This window comes from Diadema antillarum, unplaced genomic scaffold (assembly GCF_040938485.1).
Source record: "Diadema antillarum isolate AM-2024a unplaced genomic scaffold, OU_Dant_1.0 scf00000037, whole genome shotgun sequence".
Taxonomy (NCBI): domain Eukaryota; kingdom Metazoa; phylum Echinodermata; class Echinoidea; order Diadematoida; family Diadematidae; genus Diadema; species Diadema antillarum.
In genome coordinates this window covers 1,132,130-1,156,737 of record NW_027270926.1, presented here as the reverse complement: position 1 = coordinate 1,156,737, position 24,608 = coordinate 1,132,130, and the positions used below count along the sequence as shown (strand labels likewise).

Here is a 24,608-nt window from a genome sequence, read left to right as displayed (position 1 = left end):
TGAATAAAACATCAAATTCCTAGATGCACATATCGGACTGGAATTCTATTTGGTTCTGTTCAAGAGTCCAGAGCCATATGTACTGTACTTCAGTGCTAGCAATGAAGTGATGAAATGATGCAGTGTTTTGATTGACAGTCTAATCTTGTGTCTGTGTCTTCTTCCCCTCTTCCAGGAGAGAGCTGCCACGTCCACCCACTCCACCGGAGCTACAAGAGTAAGGTCCTCTCCCACTACCCTTCCAACGTCGAGTGGAACCCCTTTGACGCTGATGGCGTCAACATGGTACGTTAAAGAACCCGTCATCTCTACTCATCCTCAGCAAAATTTAAAAGAGAAGCAGATACATACAGATTCACTTGATGTACTATCTATCAGGTCATATGCCTAGTAGTCTTTTTGAACTCTATAAACTATCATCACTGAGAGGTTATTTCCAAAGATACATGTGTAGTAAAGACAGAAGGGTGGGGGTAAGGGTAAAGGTAATAAGGTAGTACAGGGATGTGGTGAATGACTAACAATTGTACAGTCTGAGAAATTTCCACCACTGTCTTGATACTCGACAGATTTGGCTGAAATATTCGGTGACCCTTTCTCAGACGTCACTTATTCAAGTCCAAACACCTTCTCACAAGAGGTGAAAATCCTGTTAAAATGGCCATGTAATTTGCATGTGAATTACTGACAATGAGTTTTCCTTTCTAACCGTAATGAAGTGAGTTTACCGTGTGTCCTTGAAAAAACTTATGAAAGATGTAATCATGGCAAAATGTCCCCGAGTGGAAGTGCTGCTAGTGCTGTGAGCATACAGTGTAGGCCAATATTTTCATAAGCAATACATCCAGCGCTGGCTGGGTAGCATGTTTAATGAGCCAGTGGTATATGAGAGGATAGGACAAGATAGTGTATGCTGTGCGAAATGCAGGAAGAGGAATTCTAGCCACATCCTGGTGTTGAGATACAAGAACTTGGCAGCACCAATGGAGGTTTCAGACCTTGACAAGAATTTGTTTTCTGTTATGTTGCAGAAGTACAGTGTAGTTGTTTTTTAATAGATATAGATGTATTAGAGTTTACGGATACTGAGATTAGTCGCCTCACGAACCACTACTTGCAAACTCCAATCCATACCACAGCTACCAAGGTATGCCACAAACTCCGTAGCCTGTTCATCAATCATGTCATACGTGATAAACTTTACATGAAAGAGTATGCACGCAGACGCGTGCACAGCACCATGGTGGCAGAAATTACTCGGTCTGACATTCGAGCTAAGCTTTTTGAAGTCTGGCTTTAGAAGTTGTTCCCATTGAAACCACAAACTGATGCTCAATAAAGCAAGTAAAACTTGGTTGTAAAATGTGGTCGGGCCAACATGAGTTCAGAAAAAAAAAATGTTTGACAGAAAGATGCCTTGAGCTACATGTAGATCTCAGATTCACAAAAGTAAGTTGATTAGCTAGAAACACAAACATGCTTACAAATGAGTTCCTAGCAAGTGTGAAACCCCTCGAAGTGTGTCTGAATATCCTGGCTCATGTTTTGATGAGTTGAAAAACAACGCAATGCCAGTGGGAGGCAGAAACAGGGCATGTTCTGCAGTGCATTATGCGGAACCAAAACATCAAACCCAGCAAACTTTCCTCTGACGTTCCCTGTTATACAGTCTGAGGGAGATACAGTCCCCATATGGTGGTACATGTAATTCAATCTGCCCATGGAATATCATATTGCCAACAAGGAAGAAAAGGACAAATGTTGCTGTTTCTCGTCTATGAGCAAATGTATCTGTCATTTAATAACAGATCTGCAAAGTATTACTTTGTCCTGACTTTTGAGATCTCTTGATAGAGAGAGTATTTTTTGTTAAAAACGTAGTATCAAAGGAGAACATACAAATTCATTCTGAATATGTTGATGGCTCAAAATGTGTACACTTTTCCATGTACTTCACATTGCATATATTGTAAGTGAGGCAAATTGATGTTTTGCCTGTACCTATTAAATTTGTTTAATTGTGTTATGATTGTCCAATTCCTCAAATTTCACAGTCTGTTGGTTTTTATGCATACATGCATTTAAATTACAGCTTATCCTTGAGGCTGATTTCTTGGTTAGGACATGGGAATAACAACAATACATGCTACCTTCTCATCAATGTACTCCCATTTCCATGGAAACTACCCCTCCCCCTTTTTATTATGACAAAGTTTAGGAATGCAGAGACCATTAAACTGAAAATAATTTGTCATCATTGTAGCGTGACAAACATGATTATACCAAATAATTGCAAAATATTTGTGTGTACAAATGTACATGTTATGGATGCATGTTTGTTTGTGTGGAAAGGAAGGCAAGGGGGAGGGGGAGTAATATATTTTATTGAGTTCAGTAACCTCCAGTATACCTTCGTAGTCTGTTCAACATAGACCCAAATTCGAGCACATGTATACTGTAAAAATAGCATATTATGATTGTGACTTCATCATTTTTGTTTTTGTCTTAATCATCATGTTCCGTGTTCTTTTCTCTGCGAAAATTCTAAACCCTTTAACTTTCTTGCTCACTGTCAAATGTGATGCTTGATATTTCTTTGATTTATTGAAGTCAAAATGGACATGGAGTAGATTGTGCCTTAGTATTTGGCAGTTATCTGGTTGAAATACTAACTGTTGAGGGTTTTTTTTTTTTTTTTTTTTTTAGTTATCTCAGCTGATGATTACTGTGCACATTTTATGACTGACGTCACCAGTTTTCTCTTGAACACTCACAACATGTTTTTGCCTACATGGGACTACATACTAGCGTGTTCTACTTTTGGAAAGGGCATCTCATTAATAATATTTTCCAAACCCTCTGCTTGTGTCTAGCAAGCTGCTCTGTGTTATGGTGACCGAAAATCAGGATGCTAAGAGAGGTGGAGTGACCACTCCTCGTGACCTGATGACCAGGCATGGCTGGCCAGTGGTCAACATGTATATTTATCCCAGTGGACAGATTAGAATAAAATATGGATGGGAATTGTATCAGGGAATTGTGTCACTATCAAGGAGGTATTTTGAGATGTGTGTTTGTGTGTTTTAATGGGAAAAGGAGTAGGGAAACCGAAGAAGTAAAACAAAAACAGCTGAGGAATGTCTAGCATAAAAAAAAAATATATATATATATATACAAAATAAAGCAGTTTATGGGAAAATTGTAGTTTATAGCATGAAAGATAATCAATATGTGACCTGCTGTACATATATTCAAAAATGAAATAAGAGGAACACAGGGCCCCCAGGAAAAATAGTGTACAACCACTGATTGGGTTTCCCTGTTGAAATAAGACTAATAGGTAAAGGAATTGAATAAATGAATAAAATGACAGAATTTTTCAGGAAGATCAGTATTCAGTTGATATTCAGTTAAAATTTTTTGGCATCTGTGAGACTCTTGTAGTGAGAAGGTGAAGTCACATGTCCTTTGTGTTATAACAGCACGATACAAGTCTGCTTGTTTTTAACCTCATTGACTCAAAATACTTTAATGAAAGTGATGAAGAATTAACAATATCCTGCCGAAAATGTCATGATAATACAATGGGTTCAGCCATTCTGATATTTTTATTAACAACAGAGGCAGAAAAGGGTCTTCTGTGTTCAGATCATGCATTCTATATACAAGATATTTCAGAGACGTGTGATATCACAGACTAACTGGCACCATTTTTGTTGTTGCCCTTTTTTTAAAAGACCAAACTGGCTGTTGGTATGACAAGGGAAGATTGACACATTTATTGAATTTGAAGGATCTTTTCTTGGATAACTGTTATAGCTGTTTTATGGTAATTGAAACAATGTATTGTAAAATGGATTTCTTGTGAAGTAAAATTATACAGCTGTAGCTATAACATGAACAATGGTGGAAATTTTTTCGGATGAGTCGTGAATTCAGCGTTCGTACAATGGCTGCCTTTGTTTGTCTGTGAGTTTTTCCACTTCAAAAAGCTGGTAGACCCTGCCATCTTCAGCTACCAATCTGGTCTTGTTTTTCTCCCTTTTATAGCTGGATTGGATCCCTGGACAGCAATATCATGCTCCTTTTCCAACAAAACAACTCTTGTTCTCTTCTCTCACGAGGAATAACAGACATATCACTCACACACATACACACACACACACACACACATACACATGTAATGATAACAACAACAACAACAGAAAAACCTGGGAAACAGGTCCTTTTGAGAAATCATGGACTTCGTCGCATAATCTGGATAGATAGGTGCACAGATTGATGAAATTTCCGCATTGTAAGAAAACTCAAAGTCGTGTGTTCCTTGCAGTCAGTCAACATGTTAGGAAGTGGGCAAGGTGAGCCTCGTTGTCAAAGTTCTTGTGTGGTTTGATCTGAAATGCATCACTGTAATTTTGTTTTCAACTGGCCGTGTTCAGCTGGAGGAAATGTAGTGAAGGCCTATGCATACCTTGATTTTCCCTCTTGTATTGTACATTTTTCTCTCTGGGTTTGTGATGAAAAGGTACATCCACTATCTCTCTTATTTTCATTTCTTTCCCTATTCAGAAAGCTTTTTAAATCAAAGACAATCTTTGGTTTTGTTTGATCATAGAACATGTAAAAAAAACCCTCAACAAAAGCATTATTGCTGTGGGAAAGGCGAGGCATGTTAAAACTCCGGTCATGTGTTTTCATTCTCTCTCATGTACATAATTATGATCCTACATCAAGAGCTGTTCTTTTTTTCTTTTTCTTGAACATACACCATGTAATCTGCATGGTTGTTTGGTAAAAGGTGTAATTTAGCTATTTTGCCATCAGCTGCAATTCAGTTGTTTATTTCTTTTGAACAGGCTAATAAGATTAAGCCTTTTGTCCGTGTGTGGTATTTGCATGCAATCTTTAAAAGAAAGTGAGGTCTTTGTTTGATAAGAGCATTTTAAGGTTTTGAAATCTTCTATGTATTCCCCAAGGCCTTGTGGGTGCAGCAAGGATATGGTAAGAATGAGTATTTCCTGTGTACTGGTGTAGTTGTGGTGTTGCACATGTCAGGCTTCCTGAGATATGCCAGGAATTGCGATTAGCCCAGTGGACGTCAAACTGCCCCGCGATTGTTCCATCGCCAGCGACCCTCTCCCAGCACCCCCAAAATAAACAGGCCGGAGTGAGCGCTGAGCCGTAGATGGGAAGCGCAAATCCGCGCAGCCCCGATTCATTCATCAAGAGTGTCAAATATCAAAACAGTGGCAGTGTTCCTTCCCCCGATGCCCGTACTACCTACAGTACCATCCATTCACATTTGTAGAGTGTATCGTCACGGTAACAAACATGGGGCAGGGAGGGGGGTTCTTGTTGCTGGCACCGGCTGTCATTATCAGCAGTAGAGCCTAAATCAGGTTAAACCAAGGAAAAGCATGTTTTTGGTAACTTTCTGTTTCTTTTCTGGAGGTCTTGTCAGATGAACTCATGTAGGTCTAATATCTGGCATTACGTAGAAGTGTGAACGTAGTAGTTCGCATTATACTTTTAGCTGTTGCCCAAACTTGTATTGCAATTCAAAATATAAAACCAAAAAGACAGAGAAAGAAGAGGGTCAAGACCTTCCAGGTTAGATGTTCATATTTGAGTTGAGAGATAGTTTGATAATAATAATAATGATAATGATAATAATAATGATAATAATAATAATAATAATAATAATAATAATGATAACAATGATGATGATTGTTATTATTGTCATTATCATCATCATTATCATCAGTACTTACCAGTGTAATTTCATGGTTATTATTAAATGCCATCTGATCTGTGTGTGTAGTCATCCTCATTAATTTGCACTTTGTCTTCAACCTACATTACAGGAATGTTCTTTGTGTTATGTAGCTAATCTACCCTCTTTTCCATGTTCCTGGAATGAGCTGTCACAAATTTTCCAACCACATCTTATAACCAATAGTGTCCTGGCAAAAATTCTCTTTTATTGCAAATTTGTGACACTCAGTGAAATCATTTCAGGATCCAAATGATGCTATGCAGGATAAAGCATTTGATGATCATATTCTCAGTGGACGAGCCACAAATTGATTGATTTTATTGTCTATAAGAAATATCAGGCAAACACTGTAAAAAAAAAATGAAAATGATTTGTGAGATTGAAATATAAGAGCAAGCTGCAATCCTTTGTTTTTTATTGGATGGAAATGCCATGTGTTGTAGGAACACTATATTTGATGTGTGCTCCAAATGCGGTGAAGCAGCAGTATTGATTAGGATTGTTTTCAGCTCCTAAAAAGCTGACAGTGATGCATCAAGCACCATCCACCAAGTGGGAGTCGATTGATTTGGTGCTCAATCAGGAGAAACCCAGATATTTCACAGCGGTTCGGTCATCAGAAGGCACGGGCCCATCAATCACGCCAGCGTTAGAAGATTGCTGTCAGCATTGGAAGAGGCGATCTGTACAAGTCCTACCTGAGGGGCTCTCTCTTGGCATATCTAGATTATTGCCTACACCTGTGATGGAAACCTTTCATAAAGCTGAGATGCTCCTGCAACCCCCCCCCCCCCCCCCCCCCGAAACCACATACTACTGTACATGTAGTTATCCACTTGTGCACAGGTAGCTCTGAGCCCATTTAAAGCATGATTACAAGAAAGAAATGGAAAAAAAACAAAAACATGTGTTGCCAAGAGTGTTATTTTGACATGGCAACAGCATGGGGGCAGTGCAGCATTCCTTATACTTCCTCGCCCCTCTGTGTCGATATCTCCCCCCCTCCCTCCCCTCCCCCCCCCCCCCCCCCCGCATTACAGCTTTGTTCAGTGGAATATGAAACATTGACGAGGCCATATTGAGCCTCATTATGGCAGCTTCCGCACCTGTCCGCAGCGCACCTTGCATTCACGCTGGCCAAACGGGAATGGGCGAATACTCTTCCGCTGTAGGGTTATTGACACGGCGCTGAAGGTCACGGCAGGGAATGCACAAAGCCTCTATGATATGCAATTTTCTGGCCTAATGATCAATGAAAAAAGACCAAGACCGTTCATTTCAATTTGCTTGTTAATGAGATGCCAGCGAGAGTCATAATTAGGTTCCTTCCCCTCCCACCTTTTACTGCAGGGAACTTGAATATTTCTCAAAGTTAAAAGCTGTGTATTGAAGACTGTAGTGTAGACTGTACACACTGTATGTTAGGCATAGTGTAAACCCATGTGCAGCCAAACATATTTATCGTGACAAGCCGATTTCCAGTGATACAACATATACACACATAGTAATTGTGACATTTATCACTGCTGTAGTTTATCTTACTATGTTTACATCATTCCAACATGAAATTCATCCCCTTATTCCTTCCCCTCTACATTGGTTTTAACAACTGTATCTTATACCCACTGAAGGCATTTTCTATTGTTTTGAAATGTAAAACATTTTCATGCATCAGGGATTAATTTTCCTGGATTCTCATCGCAATTTGCTATGCATTTTTACACCACTGCTACACAAACTAACTTTTGTGTAGCAGTTTTCTTACATAGAAGTGTACAGGATATCATTGAAGATATTTTTCATCAGCTGAAATTGCTAATCAAATTTGAGTTCGAAAATTATTCCCTGTGCATCCTTCAAAAGTTTTCCTAGTCAGTGATTCTTAAAACTATATGATTGTCAAGGTGTTTACCTCACATTATAAAAAACATAAATAGTAGATCACATGGCAAGTGTACATGTACTTGCAATGTATGGATTTCTGTTACTATTTTCATCTACAGAATTTGCAGAGTGTGCTTTGCAAGTAATCTTAGAATACAGTCATCTTGGAAATAGATGTAAAAGGGTTAGCATTTGTGTTGGTACCCACTAATAACCTGAATTGCAGGTTTGTGACTGTCCGGATTCAGGCATATAAAATTTTTCTACCTTTTATAAAATAGGGGGTAGGTAAAAGTCATTCATCATCCAACACATCCTAGTTTAATCAAGTTTTAGTTCATTTATTCATTTCAGTCACAACAATCAAATATAAGAAACATGGAAAAAGAATCAATTTATTTCTGTAATTCTTTCTCGTAAACACATTATACATTTACCCATGAACAATTTTCTGGTCACGTAATGGAACATACCTGATAAATGTTAGATAGCATGAACATAAATTGAATATTGTAAGATTACAAGGTTGCAATTTATTGCACAAGTAGCCTTTGCTTTCAGAAAGTCAGTTATGATTTTCATTGAAATGATAATGTCTGTATAATTGAAACTTAATATTCTATATTTCTTTCTTCCCCAACAGCTATGTATGCCCAAGGGTCTTACCTTCAGGACCCAGAAGGGCAACCGACAAGCCAGGTTCCACTCCTTCGTCATGACGCGGGAAGACGGCTCTCGCACGTATGGCGCCGCACTGATGTTCTTTGAGCAGGTGACCAGCCAACACATCTGCGCTGAGCTGCAGACGCTGCAGCACAAGTACGGAGAGGACCGGCGGCTGCGCAAGGCCAGCGCCGTGGAGGGCAGCACGGGCAGCATCTACGACGAGATGCACCCAAGCAACAGCGGATACAGGACTATTGGGTCTCCGCGCTTCCAGCGCAGGCAATCAAGCCCGGCGATACAGGGGCTGGCATCCCCACGCACCAGAAGGAGGAGTCCGGTGCACCAGGCGTGCCACCAAACAAAGGCCTACACCCTCCCGAGGACTCACACAGACTCCAAAGCCCCCCACTTTGACATGTTGAAGGACACCCTCTATGTCTCCAAGTGCATATGCCTCATCATGCAGGTGCCCTTTGTGAGGGCCACGCAGAAGTTCCTGGAGCAGATCTACGAGGTGGTGCGCTCCTCGAACTCCCCCTCTCTCCCCATGGAGAGCTTCATCTTCAATATCCTCTACGAAGTGCCGCTGCCCCCGATGGGCAGGAGTATGGTTTTTACGGGTGTGTCGCGCAATATTGCTTGCCAGAGGCCGTCGCGGACGGAGCTGCCGCTCTGTGAGTATCCACTACGCGAGGTGTTTACCCTGCTTGGAACAGAGAACGTGGTGGACCTCCTGACCTGTGTCCTGCTGGAGAAGCAAGTCATCCTTGTCTCCAAAGGTGGGCGCCATCAGGGCAAAGTGCCAGGGCGGTTTTTTGCTTCTTATCAGTTGTGGATATAATGTCAAAGAATGCAGAGATTGCCCTGGAAGTTATGAGAAACTGGACAAGACAGATGCACTTGTAGTATACACAAATCTGTACATAATCAATCAAGCAGTTTTTGCAAATTACAGTTTTACTGTATACGCTATAATTTTCGCGTACATAAATTTTCGCGAATTGCCGCTGTCACACATTTTCGCGAGTGGTTAAATTCGCAATTGGGGGACCAGAGAAAATATGAAGTGGCAAAGAAAGTGTGAATTTTCAACTTACTAGCAAATAAGAATGATACTAGTTATACACTGCATGAAAAAAACTTACCAAACTCTGCGAACTAGTAAGTTAGAATTCAACATTTTTGAAATGGTTAAGTCCATCGCGCTAGATTTCTGTAGAATTCAACATTTTTGAAGTGGTTAAGTCCATCGCGCTAGATTTCTGACGAGTGGTCCCCTCATGCGATAATGGATTGGCTCTCTACTGTATTCGTAAGTAGACGTGGACGTGCGTAAACAAGCCTAGCCAGTATGGTCTGTTCGGTAAGCCGTGACATGGTATACTAGTACTGAAATGTTCGTATCATCAAGGCAAGGGATTCATTTTGGAAGGTAATATTTTCGCGTGTTGTTAATTTTGCGAATAGCTCCCGACTGGCGAAATTCGCGAAAATAAAACCCCCGCGAAATATATAGCGTATACAGTATATGATTTGACAACATCATAAAGGATGCAACTTAATGACACTCTCAGAGTGCAATATCTACTATAAATCAAGATGAGTTTGAGTGGCCAGTGTGGTCAGGGAGACACTGGAAATGTACAAGTCTTCCAGAAAAAAATTATTTTCTCTTTTACCTCATTTGCACTTGCATTAAATCCTATCCCCTCCCCTCACCGGTAACACCAACAACAGCAGCAGCAGCAACAACAACACCACCAATACCAACACCAACACCAACACCAATACCACCACCACCACCACCACATCCAACAACAACAACAACACCAACACCAACACCCAACACCCAACACCCAACACCCAACACCCAACACCCAACACCCAACACCCAACACCCAACACCCAACACCCAACACCCAACACCCAACACCCAACACCCAACACCCAACACCCAACACCCAACACCCAACACCCAACACCCAACACCCAACACCCAACACCCAACACCCAACACCCAACACCCATCACCCAACACCCAACACCCAACACCCAACACCAACAAGTTTTCTTCTTTGTTCTTTCAACAGATTACCAGCGCCTGATGCTTGTGGCTGAGAGCATGTCTACCCTTATCTTCCCCTTCACATGGCCTTATACGTATGCCCCGATCCTTCCCGCCTCCATGCTCTACTTTCTCGACGCACCCCTGCCGTTCATCATGGGGCTCCATCTCAGCGAGGCCAATCTCTACCCCGAGTCAGAAATGGAACTGCCCACACAGGTGCGTTATCTCTCAGTCCGGGATATTAGATTAAAGACATGAAAATGCTTATCTCCATCCATGCCAGACATCACATCCTAGATACTAGTGTTATCGGCAAATGTCGAAGGCGTCATTGATGTTCTGGGCCGCTTCCGATAGTAGGTTCAGACAACACTCGGAAGAACACCTGTTTTGAAAGTGTAATGCTAGCAGAGATCAAAGAGATTGTCACTTTTGATAGATGATTCTATTTTGCGGAAACTACGACTTGTCGTATTTGGCCTGGATGACCCTGTGCCTTGGTACACCTTTAATACTTCTTCTGTATGCAATACATTCCTGAGTCTGCTAACAAAAGTGAAGTATTTGATTCTTCTTTTATTGGGGGGGGGGGGATCCTTGATTTTTTCAAAACTTCCCTAGTGGTGCATACATCATTCAGAGTGGAGACACTAAAAGCTTCTCGTCAGGAAGATCCATTAGTTTGGATGACATACTCAAACAGAGATGGTACAGTTTTTCATACAGAGGACCAGTATATAGGATGGTACGGTGGTTTATCTGATTGGTTTCTCCTTGAGATAGAGGGGAACATAATCATACAGTAACATTTCCAAGACGATGATTCCCCCGCACCTCTTTTCGTTTCTTGCAAAGAGCTGCAGATATCTGAAGAAACTGATTTAGATTGAAGCTTATGCGTTCAAAGTAAGTTGGAGATAGAAATAAGAAATCAAAAAGGCATTGCTTCGACTGATATTTGGTTGATGCTCATGTAAGCAAAATCTATTGGATACATTGTTGGCATTACAAAAAAGAGAAAAAAACCCTTTTTCCCTTGGAATATTCATGAGTCACTTAGTTTATGATTATTTTTGAAGCTTATATGACTTGTGATAAGAAATCAAAACATTGCAAAGGTCCCACTTATGACAGCCAATACATTAGTAACCCAGCTACAACCATGAATGTTGGACTTTAATCTTGATTTTATCAACGATAAAGAACAAACAAATGCTTTGTATTGACATTTTGAGTATTCTCTATAGAGTGGGTCAATAATGGCACCCATTGATGAAAATTGGTCTTTGAATGGTTTATCCAAGTAAGAAATGGAAGATTGATATGTGGTAATTAATGTTGTGTCAAGATATTAAATACTGTGTAGTCTCAGCCAATAGGGAGCACAGAAATAGATGGTATTGAGATTTCTTCAAAGTGCTCAAGATGTGGTCCATTTTACCAGTATGAAGCCATTTCTTGCTGAGAGTAGTTTTGACTGCCAAAACTGCCTGTTCTTTTTGCAAGCAGCTAGAAATGAAAATGAAGTATCCTTATCAAATTCCCCGTTACTTCAATATAATCTGTACAGGCAAGGTATGGAATGACTAAGTGTAGATGCTCTGATGAAACAGAAACACTAAAGTTTGCCTAGGTACATGAGAAGTGGCAGGACACACATTTCAGAGATTTTTAAACACTACTGGGTATGGGCATGAAATTTAGCAGTGGATATTATTTGAAAGTTATGCTTGCAAAATTTGCCTTCCACAGCGAGACGTGTTCCACACTAAAACTCTTCTAACAATGCATATGTGAAAGTTTTGATGAGATGAACCCCACACTTTAGGTTGATATTCAATCTTTTAACCCGTTAAGGATGGTTTGATTTTGCTACAACATGCATTTCCCTTAGACGCTTGCCCGAGTATACTCGGGACTCGTCCTCAACTGGTTAACATGTCAGGAGAACTCATGATTCCTCGTAGAACGTGATTAACTTCCATAAAAGGTGTCTGTCACACTCCCAGGGCATGTGGTTTGGATATTTTGGCAATGTGTGAAATGCCCCTTTTGTTAAAAGTCATACCTCAACTGCTTTGTCATAAATTTTGGATTTTGTGAGCCATCAAAGCTCTGTTTGTGTCTTAAAAGTGGCAGTCCTAGACTGCTCGGGATATTAAGGCAATGTGTGAAATGCCCCTTGTGTGAAGACATACAGCAACTGCTCTGTGATGAATTTTGGATTTTGTTGAGTCCCAGAGCTCCATATGCGCCATAAAAAGTTGCAAACCTAGACCCTCTCTGAGAAGTATAGCCTGAAATCACGTTGATATGACGGGGCAACGTGCAACGCCACTCTGGGGCGCGTTGCCACGGTGACTGTGATTCAGATGCCTTCCGTCTGTTCCCAAAGACAAGTGGAGTAGGAGGCGATAGCGTTCATCAACCCTGAGGCTGCCATTTTTTGTCGTTGGGGCAGGAAAGTCAATGTAAGAAGTCTGAAAGGTTAGCAGGATAGGGTTTTGTACTTGCCTTGTGATAGTGGTACCTGGATCTTTGCTACACTGTGGCTACTTGCCAGGGCAGGGCGAAGTCAGAGGCCATAACAGAAATGTCAGTGGCATGGATAAGAAATTAAACCTTGCATCAATGTCGCAGCTACTATCAATGCAAATGTGCTGTAATATAGCCGTGAGGATTATTCAGCAATCTTGCCTGTAATCAAGGTTACCATACAGATGTAGCCCACACATCGGATAACACTCGTCTTAAGCAACTACGTCGGCTATGATCCTTCTATTTTTTTTTGGGGGGGGGGGAGGGAGGAGCGATTGGGGGTTGAGGGTTGGGGTGGAATAGGAGAGAGGGGACAGAGGATAGAAGTCCACTACGTCAGGGATTTGGCTGTAGGAATGAATATATTTTTTAAAGAAATAGTAAGAGTAGACTAGTAGTTCATTAAATTGTCCCTTGACATTTTTCTTTTTTAGGGAGGGGGATATGGAGGGGGAAGAAACATACAATTTACATACGCGTACATATCTAGGAATTAAGTAATACACAAAGGCATTGGGTAAAGAACTTTGAATTGATGCCTTGGACTCAATTACCCTAATACTGCGTGAATTTTATTTATCGGATTCCTCATTCATTTTGTGGATCAGAAGATCTTTTTGTCATTTATTGAGTTTGTATGAACAGTAGTTGTCAACTTCCTTTTTATCCCGAAATGTACAATTGTACATTGTCCCTCTTAAATGTTGTTAGGAGGGGGTCGGTGGGAGAGGCTGTGAAGAAAATGACTTTGTTTTAAAATGTGAAATTGTGACATATTGTGCACATGAACAATATAGAAATATCATGTAAATGCTAGCATTTAAATGGTCAAAACATTTATTGAATATAGTTAATTTCATTCACATGTTTTGAACCCTTGTGTATGAATTTCCTCTTCAGTGTAACTTTCTTCGTTATTTGACATAGAGGTTTTTATAGGGGAGATAATTAATGAATCTATAAATGTTAATTTATTGCGGTGGCAGTATAGTGTCACGGCTTGAAACTCATTAGTGATTTAGCCAGTGCAAAGTCCTTTTTAAGGTACATGTACATTGTACATGTAGGTATGTTAGATCAGGGGGGCATTTCATGAAGCATTTTTGTCACAACTTGTCGGACAAATTTGTCTCGCAAGGATGTCAGTAGCTTTTAACAGTCAGACGAAATATCTGACAAAACGCTTCATGAAATGCAGGTCCATAGTGATCATTCATTCCTGTCTCTCAGCACTTTTCAGAAACATGAAGGACCAGAAATGTTGCAAGCCCACTTTCAAGACAGTAGTTATGTCACTCACGTGGGTAGAGTCTATGAGACTTATGTATATTTGGGTTCCAGTGCAACAAAAGTTTGCTGGTGGACTGTCAAAATGTTTGCTTTTGTATAATTTGTCTGTCAAAAAGTGCACAGGAAGAGGTCCTTAACTGGTTTTCTTATCCAAGGTCTTGGCCATGGATCCACTGTCTACCACCAATGACACGATCTAAATATCTGGTTTCTTTTTTTTTTTGTATTTGTTTTGAAAGCTTGTCTTTGACCTACTTTGATGCTTATTTGTCTGGATTACTCACATCATCAATAACCCTTGATCGGGGCCACATGAAAGGTGCAAACTGACTTTGAAATGATATCCGGCGCAGATGCCTGGATTTGACTTCAAAATCTGCCCTAATTTTATAGTCAGTAGTCACTGGCAGACATGAGAGTGCATTTCAAGAAGTGTCTTTCCTTTCATATTTGCTTTATTAATGCACACACACAAAAAAAGAACTTTCAGAAATAGGGCAAAATTGCAAATTTTGTACAGTGGGCCTCGTGGTCCAAAGAGCAAAGATGTGGCATCATTGTTGTCGTGGTAACCACTGTCTCCAGGACAACGGTGACCACCAGCATCATATCCCCGTCCATCTGCCATCTCTTGGCAGCAAGCCGCTTTTGATTAGGTGTCTCTCCCTCACCCTCTCCATCTCTCTCTCCGTGAGGTCTTCACTCGCTCCTCTCTCCTCTCCATGGTGATGATGGCAATGATGAGGACGGTATCCTCCGCGGTGAATGACAATATTTCGAACTTCCAGTTCGGATGGATGTTGGATTCCGTGCGCAATATTAATACCTAACTACCCACCACATCGCGGTCCTATCAGTTACGATCGAGGTCTATGTTAAGGATTCCATCTGATTTTATTCCTATTTGTAATATCTCTTTTTACTGTTCTGAAACAGATTTCATGTGCATTATTAAATTTTGATTCAGATTTGATTCTCCATGCAGTGTTATATCTTTGACAGTGGTACAACCCATCAATGCTGATAACTGGTTCAACAGGGAGTGCATAAAATTGCATCAAATTCTTGTAGTCTCTTGATAGTATTATACCAAAATTTGTATTGTCTGTGTGTTACAAAGCAAGTGACATTTGGTTACGTGTGATATGAATCCATTTCAAATTTGTTTCAAATTCTTTAACTGCATGTACTACACAACTGTAGGTAGTGATTGCTGACATTGTCCAACAAGAAAAAAAGGTATGGTTACATTCGCTTTTATCTGTTATACGCTTGGGTGTAAGTGGGATGAAATGCGATGAAATGGGATTAGTAGTATTATCTTCTTTTTAATTTGTTCCTTTATTTTGCATGCATTGGCAAACTTAGAGTGATTTCCTATATTTTGCCGGAGATACGTTTGTAGCAACAAATCATTTTTAACAACATCATGTTTTTCATTTACTGCACACATGATAGACTGAGTTATGAGTTTCAAAGGCAGACCTGCAAGCAAAAAGAAAAGGAAAATGCACAGGAGGGTGAATCATGACATCTTTTAATTTTGCGATATGCTCAGCATTTTTAACAAGAAGTGAAGAAGAACAATGATCCAGCCACCACGCTCATGGCTCTTCATCAATGATAAAATCATATCACATATGAATTTGTTTCAGAAAGCTAGTCTCTTACTCTGTATTCTTAGGATTTTTTCAGTGAGAGTAAAGAGATACAGCGACTGTACACTTTACATGGAGAGACACACAGATTCATCGAAATAGTCAGTCTAGATGTGCATTGCTTTTGACAAGAAATGCTGATGTGAGACATTTTTTCTTCATTCTGAGTCACATTTTCCTGGATGGCCTACTTTTTGAGGTCATACACTGTCATCATCAGCCGTCTTGTATTTCTTTTGTTTTCAGTCGCTGGAAAACATGAATATCTAATGTACATTTATATGAGAATTGCCTTGATGCTAGTTTACAACATGGAAGTGATTCGCATGTATTACTTCTGAGGGACATTTTAACATAGAACGGCATGGCAAAATGTTATACAGGATGCCTAATCTTTCTTCTTTTCCATAGGACATTCATGCTATTTTGTTGCTCTATTAGTCAGAGAGAAAAGAGAGAGAGAAAAGAGACAATTGATGCAGATTCTCCTGGACTAATATCTATGCATGTGTACCATTCTGTTAATCCATGAAGTCACAGATACATGTTACTAACAAAACATACCATGGAATTATTCATTTTTATTTTTAATATTTTGTATTTTTTTTGCCTTTAGACGATATGTATTCCACTTGGATAACATCATGCAAAATGCTTTTCTTGTCATGGCATTAATAGACATTGAGCTGTATGTGTCAGAAGAGCAGCTACAGGTGTGCAGTAACTCCATACTGAGTTTAAGAATTGCAAGTACATGAATATGTGGAAGATTCTGTTAAACTTTCTTTTATGTTTTTGTTTCATGAAAAAAACCAAGGAAGTCGGTCTCATTGCCACTAACCGATTTCAGATTATTTACAGTCAGCTAAAGGATCTGACATGCGTTTCTCTTCTTTTTTTTTTTTACCCCATTCTGCATTAATCGCCTCGGTCCATGTTAAACCAGCATTTTAATATTGTTCTCTTCTTCACACACTGTATTTGCGCATTTCACCATAGCAACACAAAGAGAATGTATTGGCATTACAGTTTTATGATTTCCGTCCATCATAGTTCAAAATAAGTGGTAAATAAAGAGGTGTACGACTCCATCTTGATCGTATACACTGTGAGCTGACAGTGACGAAAAATTTAAATGTTCACAGATGGATTTCTGCTTTATTTTCAGTTATTATCCTCAGGTACATGGATTATTTTGTCTTTGTATAGGTCGTTGTTACAGGTCATATCTTAGTCATGCTCTGTAACCAAGAGACATAAAACTTAATTCTGTTTATCTGACTTTGTGTATACAAATTGAGACTGTAAGGTTTCCTGCTAAATATGATGTGCCTTCCATCCTTGGTAATGATAATTGAATTGTTAAATGAGCACATTTGAAGGACTCATACATTGCATTGATTATAAAACATTTTACATACAATATACATTCATGTACCGGGTGTTTAGTATGAGGTACAAATTAGTAGATGTCAAAATACATTCAAGGGCACAGTTGTCATTATTCCAATGTTATATCTACCATTGTGTTTCTAATTTGGGGACTGTCACATGATATTGTATGATACTGAATGAATATACAATACATGTATGTATTCATGATTTTTGTTCCTCTTATGCAGGCTATCCTGATCAAATTATCTGATGTGTTCCTTTAAAGGGGATGCATTTCATATCTCCTGTCCATCCACGTGCAAAACGTGACATTTCTGGGTTCATCATATTTGAAAATCAATAAACTCTGAAATATCTGCGGTTACATGCCTGTCATGATAATGGGGTGATTTTGCAATTACGAATCCACCCCTCCCCCCTCTTTTGAATTCATCGGTCATTTCATAACATGTCTGTCAAGCGTACCTCCGTTGAATTACCTTTGGGCGAAATTAAGTATGCTGGCAGTCAATAACTGGGTTTTTGTGCAATCAGCAAGATCACATCAGTGCACGTACTGTCCTGGAGTGATGTACTTCAGTGCTGCGGCTCATTGGCTGAGTACACAAGCCAGAGTGTTTTATTTGTATTTCATAGATGTGCCATTTTGAATTCTGCGATGAAATTATTAACCCACAAAGTGCAGCCACGGAAGCGATAGCCATTATGAATTGGTCCTAATATTCATTATTGATATTGGATTGGGGCTTACATGAGTGAGATGTTCAAAGCAAATGAGAGCATATGCCACCATAAGCCATGTCAATATATTTATTTAAAAAAATCAAAGAAAAATAAGACCACGCCATCTGTTGCAACTGTGTATTTGTTCACGTAGGCCTTCTTGCTCAAGAGCCATTTACATCGTAAGTGACGGTTTTATGCTCAAGCTATCTCAGCATGATGTCCATTTTAAAATGGAGACTACTGTATACCAAAAATAAGTGAATGAGTAGGGCCTACATGTATGTGAAGTTGTGCTGTATTTTCATGTGAGAATGTTACTAGGGTATGCATGCATATTAGCCACTTCTTGTGCACAGCAATGTGCCGAAATGTATTAGTAGCTACCAGAAGAGAATAATACTATTTTCATCAATGAAGTCTAAACAATGACAGTGTCTATTATTGGCTGGGGGTTCCCTGTCCCCCCTTTCAGTACCGATTATCGTGACTATGAGGGACACCCTCCGTGCCCTCGACAGTCGTGCTAATTACAGCGACTGACTAATATGTCCTATGCTTCCTGCATTACCCAGACCCCCCCCCCCCCCCCCCCCACTCAATAGACAGCAAGAGAAAAGTGCACATGATATACAAGTGTATCCGTACAATGTCCCGTAGAGGAGCACATCCGTGATGCACGTTATTCCCCTACAGCTCTTGACATGGTGTGATTTAGTGTACAAGAACTTTTAACCTTCCCCTCGTTGAGTAGGGGAAATGTATATCCGCCACTACGATCCTAAATGAGTACTTCCTACACTGTAGTAGTGACTACCAAGCGAGGCTGCTGCAGTAAAAGGACATGACCTGAAAACTCGACTCAAGGGTCAGAGAGGGCATAATAACAAAATGCAATACAATACAATTCAATTCAATATTCGTTAAAAGATAGAATGTGACATCATGCTTAAATGTATAATGATTGAGCAACATAGCAAAGTACATTCACATTGTGCATACATTGTATACCTGTACTATGGTCTATTACATTGTACATTTTATGTTCAGTGATTTTATCACAGTAGGTATGTTTAGTACCAATAACAAGACTGATTTGGATTATACACGGTGTATGATATTTGTCATTACTGTTTGCTGCAAACATTGTAAAGAAGCTCGTAGATGTGGAATTCCTCTCTTTTTCATTCATAAACAGACAATTCACATGTGATATATATGGATTGAGAAGTCCAACAAAGGGTCTATGATATTTCAATCTGTTGTTTGCATTACAAGGGTTGCTCTGTGGATGCGAGTTGCAGCATGATAAATTTTTCAAGCCTTAATCGATTCTTCTGCAATCATTGTACCACACAGAGCCAATGAGGCGTAGTGTTTTGTATATTAATTGGTATACTGCTCACATACAGTGCTGTTAATAAAAAGATGAAGTAATAACCTTTTGTTTCTACTGAACAGTACAGCCATGATACAGGCAGTGTACAAACAGTTTCAGTTTCAATCCCTTTAATACTTTTAGAACAACATTTTAATACACGAGTGTACCAGGTAGGTGGTGTACGCTACAAGAAGGCTGCCATCTCATATGTTGTTATTATACCCCCGCCAAACGAAGTTTGAAGGGGGTATATAGGAATCAGCGGACGGTCGGGCGGTCGGGCGGTCGGGCGGTCGGGCGGTCGGGCGGTCGGTCGGGCGGTCGGGCGGTCGGTCCGTTGCAAATCTTGCGTCGGGAACTACTTCCTCAGTTTTCAACCGATTCCCATAAAACTTGGCACAGATGTGTGCCTTGGGTTGTAGATGTGCAAGACGTATTTTTTGACAGTACCCAAAAGTACGTTGCCATGGTAACGGCATATTATGGGCAAAAATGGGTACAAATCTTGCGTCGCGAACTCCTCCCACAGTTTTTGATCAATTTTTATGAAATTAGGTACAGATGTTCATCTGAATATGTTAATGTGCAAGACACATATTTCCGCAGTGGCAAAAAGTGCGTTGCCATGGTAACGGCATGTTATTGGTAAAATATAGGGCAAAATGCTTCATGGCAAAACTGCTTCATCAGTGTTCTTCCAATTCTCATGGAATTCATATTGAATGTTTGTCTTAGGATATAGGTCAGCATGACACATTTCTTGACAGTGACAAAAAGTATGTTGCCATGGTAACAGCTCACATATTATGAGCCTAAATGATGGAAAATTTTGTGTTGCAAACTACTTCCTCAGTTTTTGCCCAATTTCCATGAAACTTGGTACAGATGTGTGCCTTTGGTTGTAGATGTGCAAGACGCATTTTTCCGACAGTACCCGAAAGTACGTTGCCATGGTAACGGCATATTAATGGCAGAAGATCAAGGAAAGATCTTGCGGATTTAACTACTTCCTCAGTTTTTTGACCAAAGCTTATGAAATGTTGTTTTGACCAAAGCTTATGAAATGTTGTTTGGCGGGGGTATAACCAGTCGCTGTAGCGACATTTCTAGTCAATTTTAGTATGTTTCTTTCCTCGTCCAAAAGAAAAGATATTATTGAAATTGAACTTGTGATTATCCAACAGTTGGAATCAACATGCTTAGAATGCATGGAGGTACAAACACGTACCATACTCCTTTTTTGGATCACAAGTAAAATATGTTTTAGAAGACTTTTTTTCCCCTTCTAGGTGATCGGGAGATGCTTTTTAATGCGCATCAATGAGGTTTTGCAGCCTGTGGAGGTTGGTGGCCCTGCTGCAAGCGTACGATATGAAGACACATTGTATGTAAATTACTGCTTGGTAAACAACGATCACGGGACCTATCATCTTACCTGCATCAGCTGCAGTTCCTGTTTATGAATAAATAGAGAGCTCATGTGCCTTGCTAATGGCCTTCTTGCAAGTGTCGGATAATACTCCTGTTAATTTGCACAGATGATATTGTTTATGTCATTTTGAAAGAGTTTTCTGCACTATCGACGGTTGTGTAAACCCCGATAATCTACTTTCTGTCTATCCACCAGTAATCCCCCCCCCCCCCCATTTTTTTTTTTTTCGAGGGGGGGGGGGGGGGGTCGACCTGTGTAACTTGTGTACAACTCAGACACGAATGGAAAAAGCAGATACTTCTTTATAGTTTTTAATACAACTTACATGAATGTCAGAAAGAAATGATGGAGCAATTTTGCTGATATATATACCAAGGTTTATGGGTCATATGATGTCAAGAAAATGGAATTGTTATTATCACTATTATCAATATAAAAGGACTGTTGAGCTTAACCTTTCGTGCACAGGAATAGCGTAATTAACAAAGATCTAGGAAATAAGAGTAATTAACCAAGATCTTTAGCGGCATTTTAAATGGCCTAGTCTAAAGAGTGTGTCTATGAACTAAAAATCGTTGATGCATTTCGCTTCCACTTCGCATTCCCTCGTCTCTTTTTAATAGACCGTAGGTGTAATTGGCCCCGTTCATTCCATTTTTGTTTTACTGGCATCATCAAGTAAATGTCCTTGAGCTAGAATTTGTGTTTGATTGAACTCACAGCTCGGCTCTGTATAATATCCACCATTAGTCGCCCGACCCGCTGCACTTTTAGTAGGTTAATGAACCCACGGGGGAGTCCTGTGCACCCAAACTGTTCTCCCCTTCTCTCTATCGTGCTCTTCTTTTTTAATGCAATATCATCGTTTGAGAAGAACGTGGCCACTAACGATGGATGGAACCGCGGAGATTGGCTCTCATAACAAGGATGTGTCGAAAGAAGTGATTCTGGAAATGGTATTATGGATGCTGGGCAAATATGGGGGAGAAGCCGATTGTGGAGTGATATTTAGATGGATAATGCCGTGGCTGGGGGAATAATGATTATCATCTAATGGATGTAGTAGAATCCATTTGCGTGACATACAAAACATCTCTCTTGTGCTTTGGATGGGATTCGTAAAAGCACTGTGGCTTGCAGTGGGATAGAAATATGCTTTATTTTTTACTTTAATCTTTATTGCACATTTGATAAGGAACCTATATTCATGTCCTGTCTGATCACAGACATGAACATGCTGTTATTTTTGCTTCCTGTGTGTTACTCATATGTATGTCCAATTTCATTTGTAACTTTAATATACACACTGTTGAAATCAAGAGGAACACAAAAGTTTGAATGTCAAGAATTGAATATTCTTTCAGTGCTGGGTAGTACAGTAGTCAGCTATATGTTGTTACTAGAGTTAGCATAATCTGGAAGAAAACAAGAAGCTATACCAATATCTAATTGTAATGTGTAATACAAATGTATGTACACTAGAACGCAATATTTTATTCTGAAAAAAAAAAGGTCAACTCCTCCCTTTTAAGACCAGGAGATACACAGAAAACGTCAACATTTGTAACCTCTCTGTATAGAATTATATTAAGATTGAGATGGGTTTAAGTTAGATGCTATTTTGCCTGTGCAACTATTGTATTATACTGAGGAAGTATACAGCTGAACATATGGAATTATGAATTACATCACATATTTTCAAGTTTTACTCTGCTACCTTGAGATGTACAATACATGTAAAAGGGCCACATGATTGCACTTAACATGAGTAACCGAACTTGGCACTAGAACTGAAGGATAAAATTCTTCTTGCTAGAGTGATAGTGCATGCTGTTTCTACCATGGAAGATGTAGAGAATTTTTAAGCAATATTGAAAAGTAGGAAATAAATAGCACTTGAATTTTTTTCTTGTAAATTTGTGACTTATGCCGCTGGTAATATTGGAAAACAGGTGACAAGTGTGATGTCCATTATGCTGACCCAGTTTCCCATTTCGGGAACAAAATTGACAATGTCCCTAGTGCCCCCACCCCCTCCCCCCTCCTCTTCTTCCCCCCAAGCATAAATATGATGGGAGGTGGATACGATTCTTGTGTTCTGATAGAGAGGCAGTCTGATGGGTATCTAGCACGTGTGTGTGATGACCCGTCATGTAGATTTGAGACATTAAATAGCAAGGCAGTGGATTTTTAAAAAATGAAGAAAAAAAGGTTAAGGTGTAAAAATGCAAGCACATACGAGCACAGAAGACATTTGCATTCAATTTCTTTGGATTTTTTTCTACCTTTTTTTTTTTTTCTACCTTTCATCTGCTGTATATTTCATGTCGTTATCTTTTTATAATCATGCATCTCTTGTCCTTTCTTCCTATTAAAGGGAGACTGTACAGTATTGGTTGAGGTAGGGATTCGTGTTTTGAACATTCCTCAGTGAGATAATGAGAAACCTCTTATGAAATATGAAAGAGCATGTCATTTTTAATAGGATTCAATGTTTATTTGATGAAAATTGGTTTTCGAATGGCTGAGTTATCAAAAAAAGTGATAATAATGAGAGGCGACAGGCCACGCCTTTTATTAGGATCTTTTTGTTTCACCTTGTTTTTGGATATCTCAGCCATGTCAAAACCGATTTTCATCAAATAAACTTTTGATACCCCTTAGAATTGCATGCTCTTTGATATCTCATAGAGTGGTTTCTGAATATCTCGCAAAATGTTGAGAGCTAAATCCTCACCTTGACCAGAACTGTACACACCCTTTAGCGTTTCTCTTCCTCAATTCTGAGTATTGAATCACATTTAATGTGCTGAGAAATATAAATACTAATCATACAATGCAGAGTTTTTTGCTGGAATGAGAGATGATCTGTAATTGCAATGTGTCGCTAGGAATTCATGTGATAGAATGAACCATAACAGATGTCATGTGTATCCACTTACTGGAACCGAATGTCGATTTGAATAGAGAGTGAGACGCGAGCCCGTGTGAAAATTAAACATTGAGCCCTCAGCCAGTTTCTAACGTGAGGGGATAATGTGCAGTTGCATGTATTTCATGCAGCTGCAACTTTCTCCTCGATTCTTGTTTTTGTCGGCACTCGTGAATCATCAAAACAAGGAAATTACTTCATTGAAGATCTCCCATGCTAAATGTCCCTGGGTGGAGGGAGGAAAGGAGGAGGGGGGGGGGGGGTAGGAAGGAGGGAAGTTGGGGAAGAGAGGGAGAACTCTTTGAGAAAGGGATATAACTTTTGGGGGTAGTCACCACTGGGGATAGTCACCATTTAGGCGTAGTTACCATTTTAGAAAGCGTTCCTTTGTTGAATTATCCAGTTGTTTCATTTGGTTTTGTAAGGACAGTTATTCAAAGTTATGCCACAGTTGAGACCAAACAACATCTGTATTTTGCAAATGACCAATCAGATGTTTTCATTTGTCTGATTTTGATGACGCTTCAAACATTCTAGTTTAATTTTCATTCTGTTTCTCGAACTCACGTTTTGATTCTTGACTCTTGAACTGAAATCAACAACCACTTTTGATTTCCTCCTTAATGTGGCTCAATAGCAATGAAAGTAAAACTATAGTGCATTTACTGTCTAGCCTGCCTTTATAGAGTTATTGCTAATGCGATAAGTAAGAGACCCATTCTCATGGAAGTAGGATTTCTGCCTATCCTACATTTTGTAGTATTATGTAGCAAGCTTTGCAAACACTCTCAATTTCCACAGAATTATTGTGTAAAGTTTTGCTTGGTTTTTCTCTCCAGATTTTCCAACAAAAAAAAGTAAATAA

At 39.6% G+C, this 24,608-nt stretch overlaps 1 protein-coding gene across 1 annotated transcript in view; it reads left to right on the top strand.

Annotated features, from left to right (window-relative positions):
- LOC139709349 (DENN domain-containing protein 5B-like) overlaps positions 1 to 24,608 on the top strand; it is an 85,688-nt gene that overhangs the window by 40,374 nt on the left and 20,706 nt on the right. Inside the window, exons 2-4 of the mRNA XM_071621311.1 lie at positions 176 to 285; positions 8,304 to 9,105; positions 10,417 to 10,610. Of these exons, the coding sequence (XP_071477412.1) occupies positions 176 to 285; positions 8,304 to 9,105; positions 10,417 to 10,610 (1,106 nt within the window). The remainder of the gene's footprint in view (positions 1 to 175; positions 286 to 8,303; positions 9,106 to 10,416; positions 10,611 to 24,608) is intronic.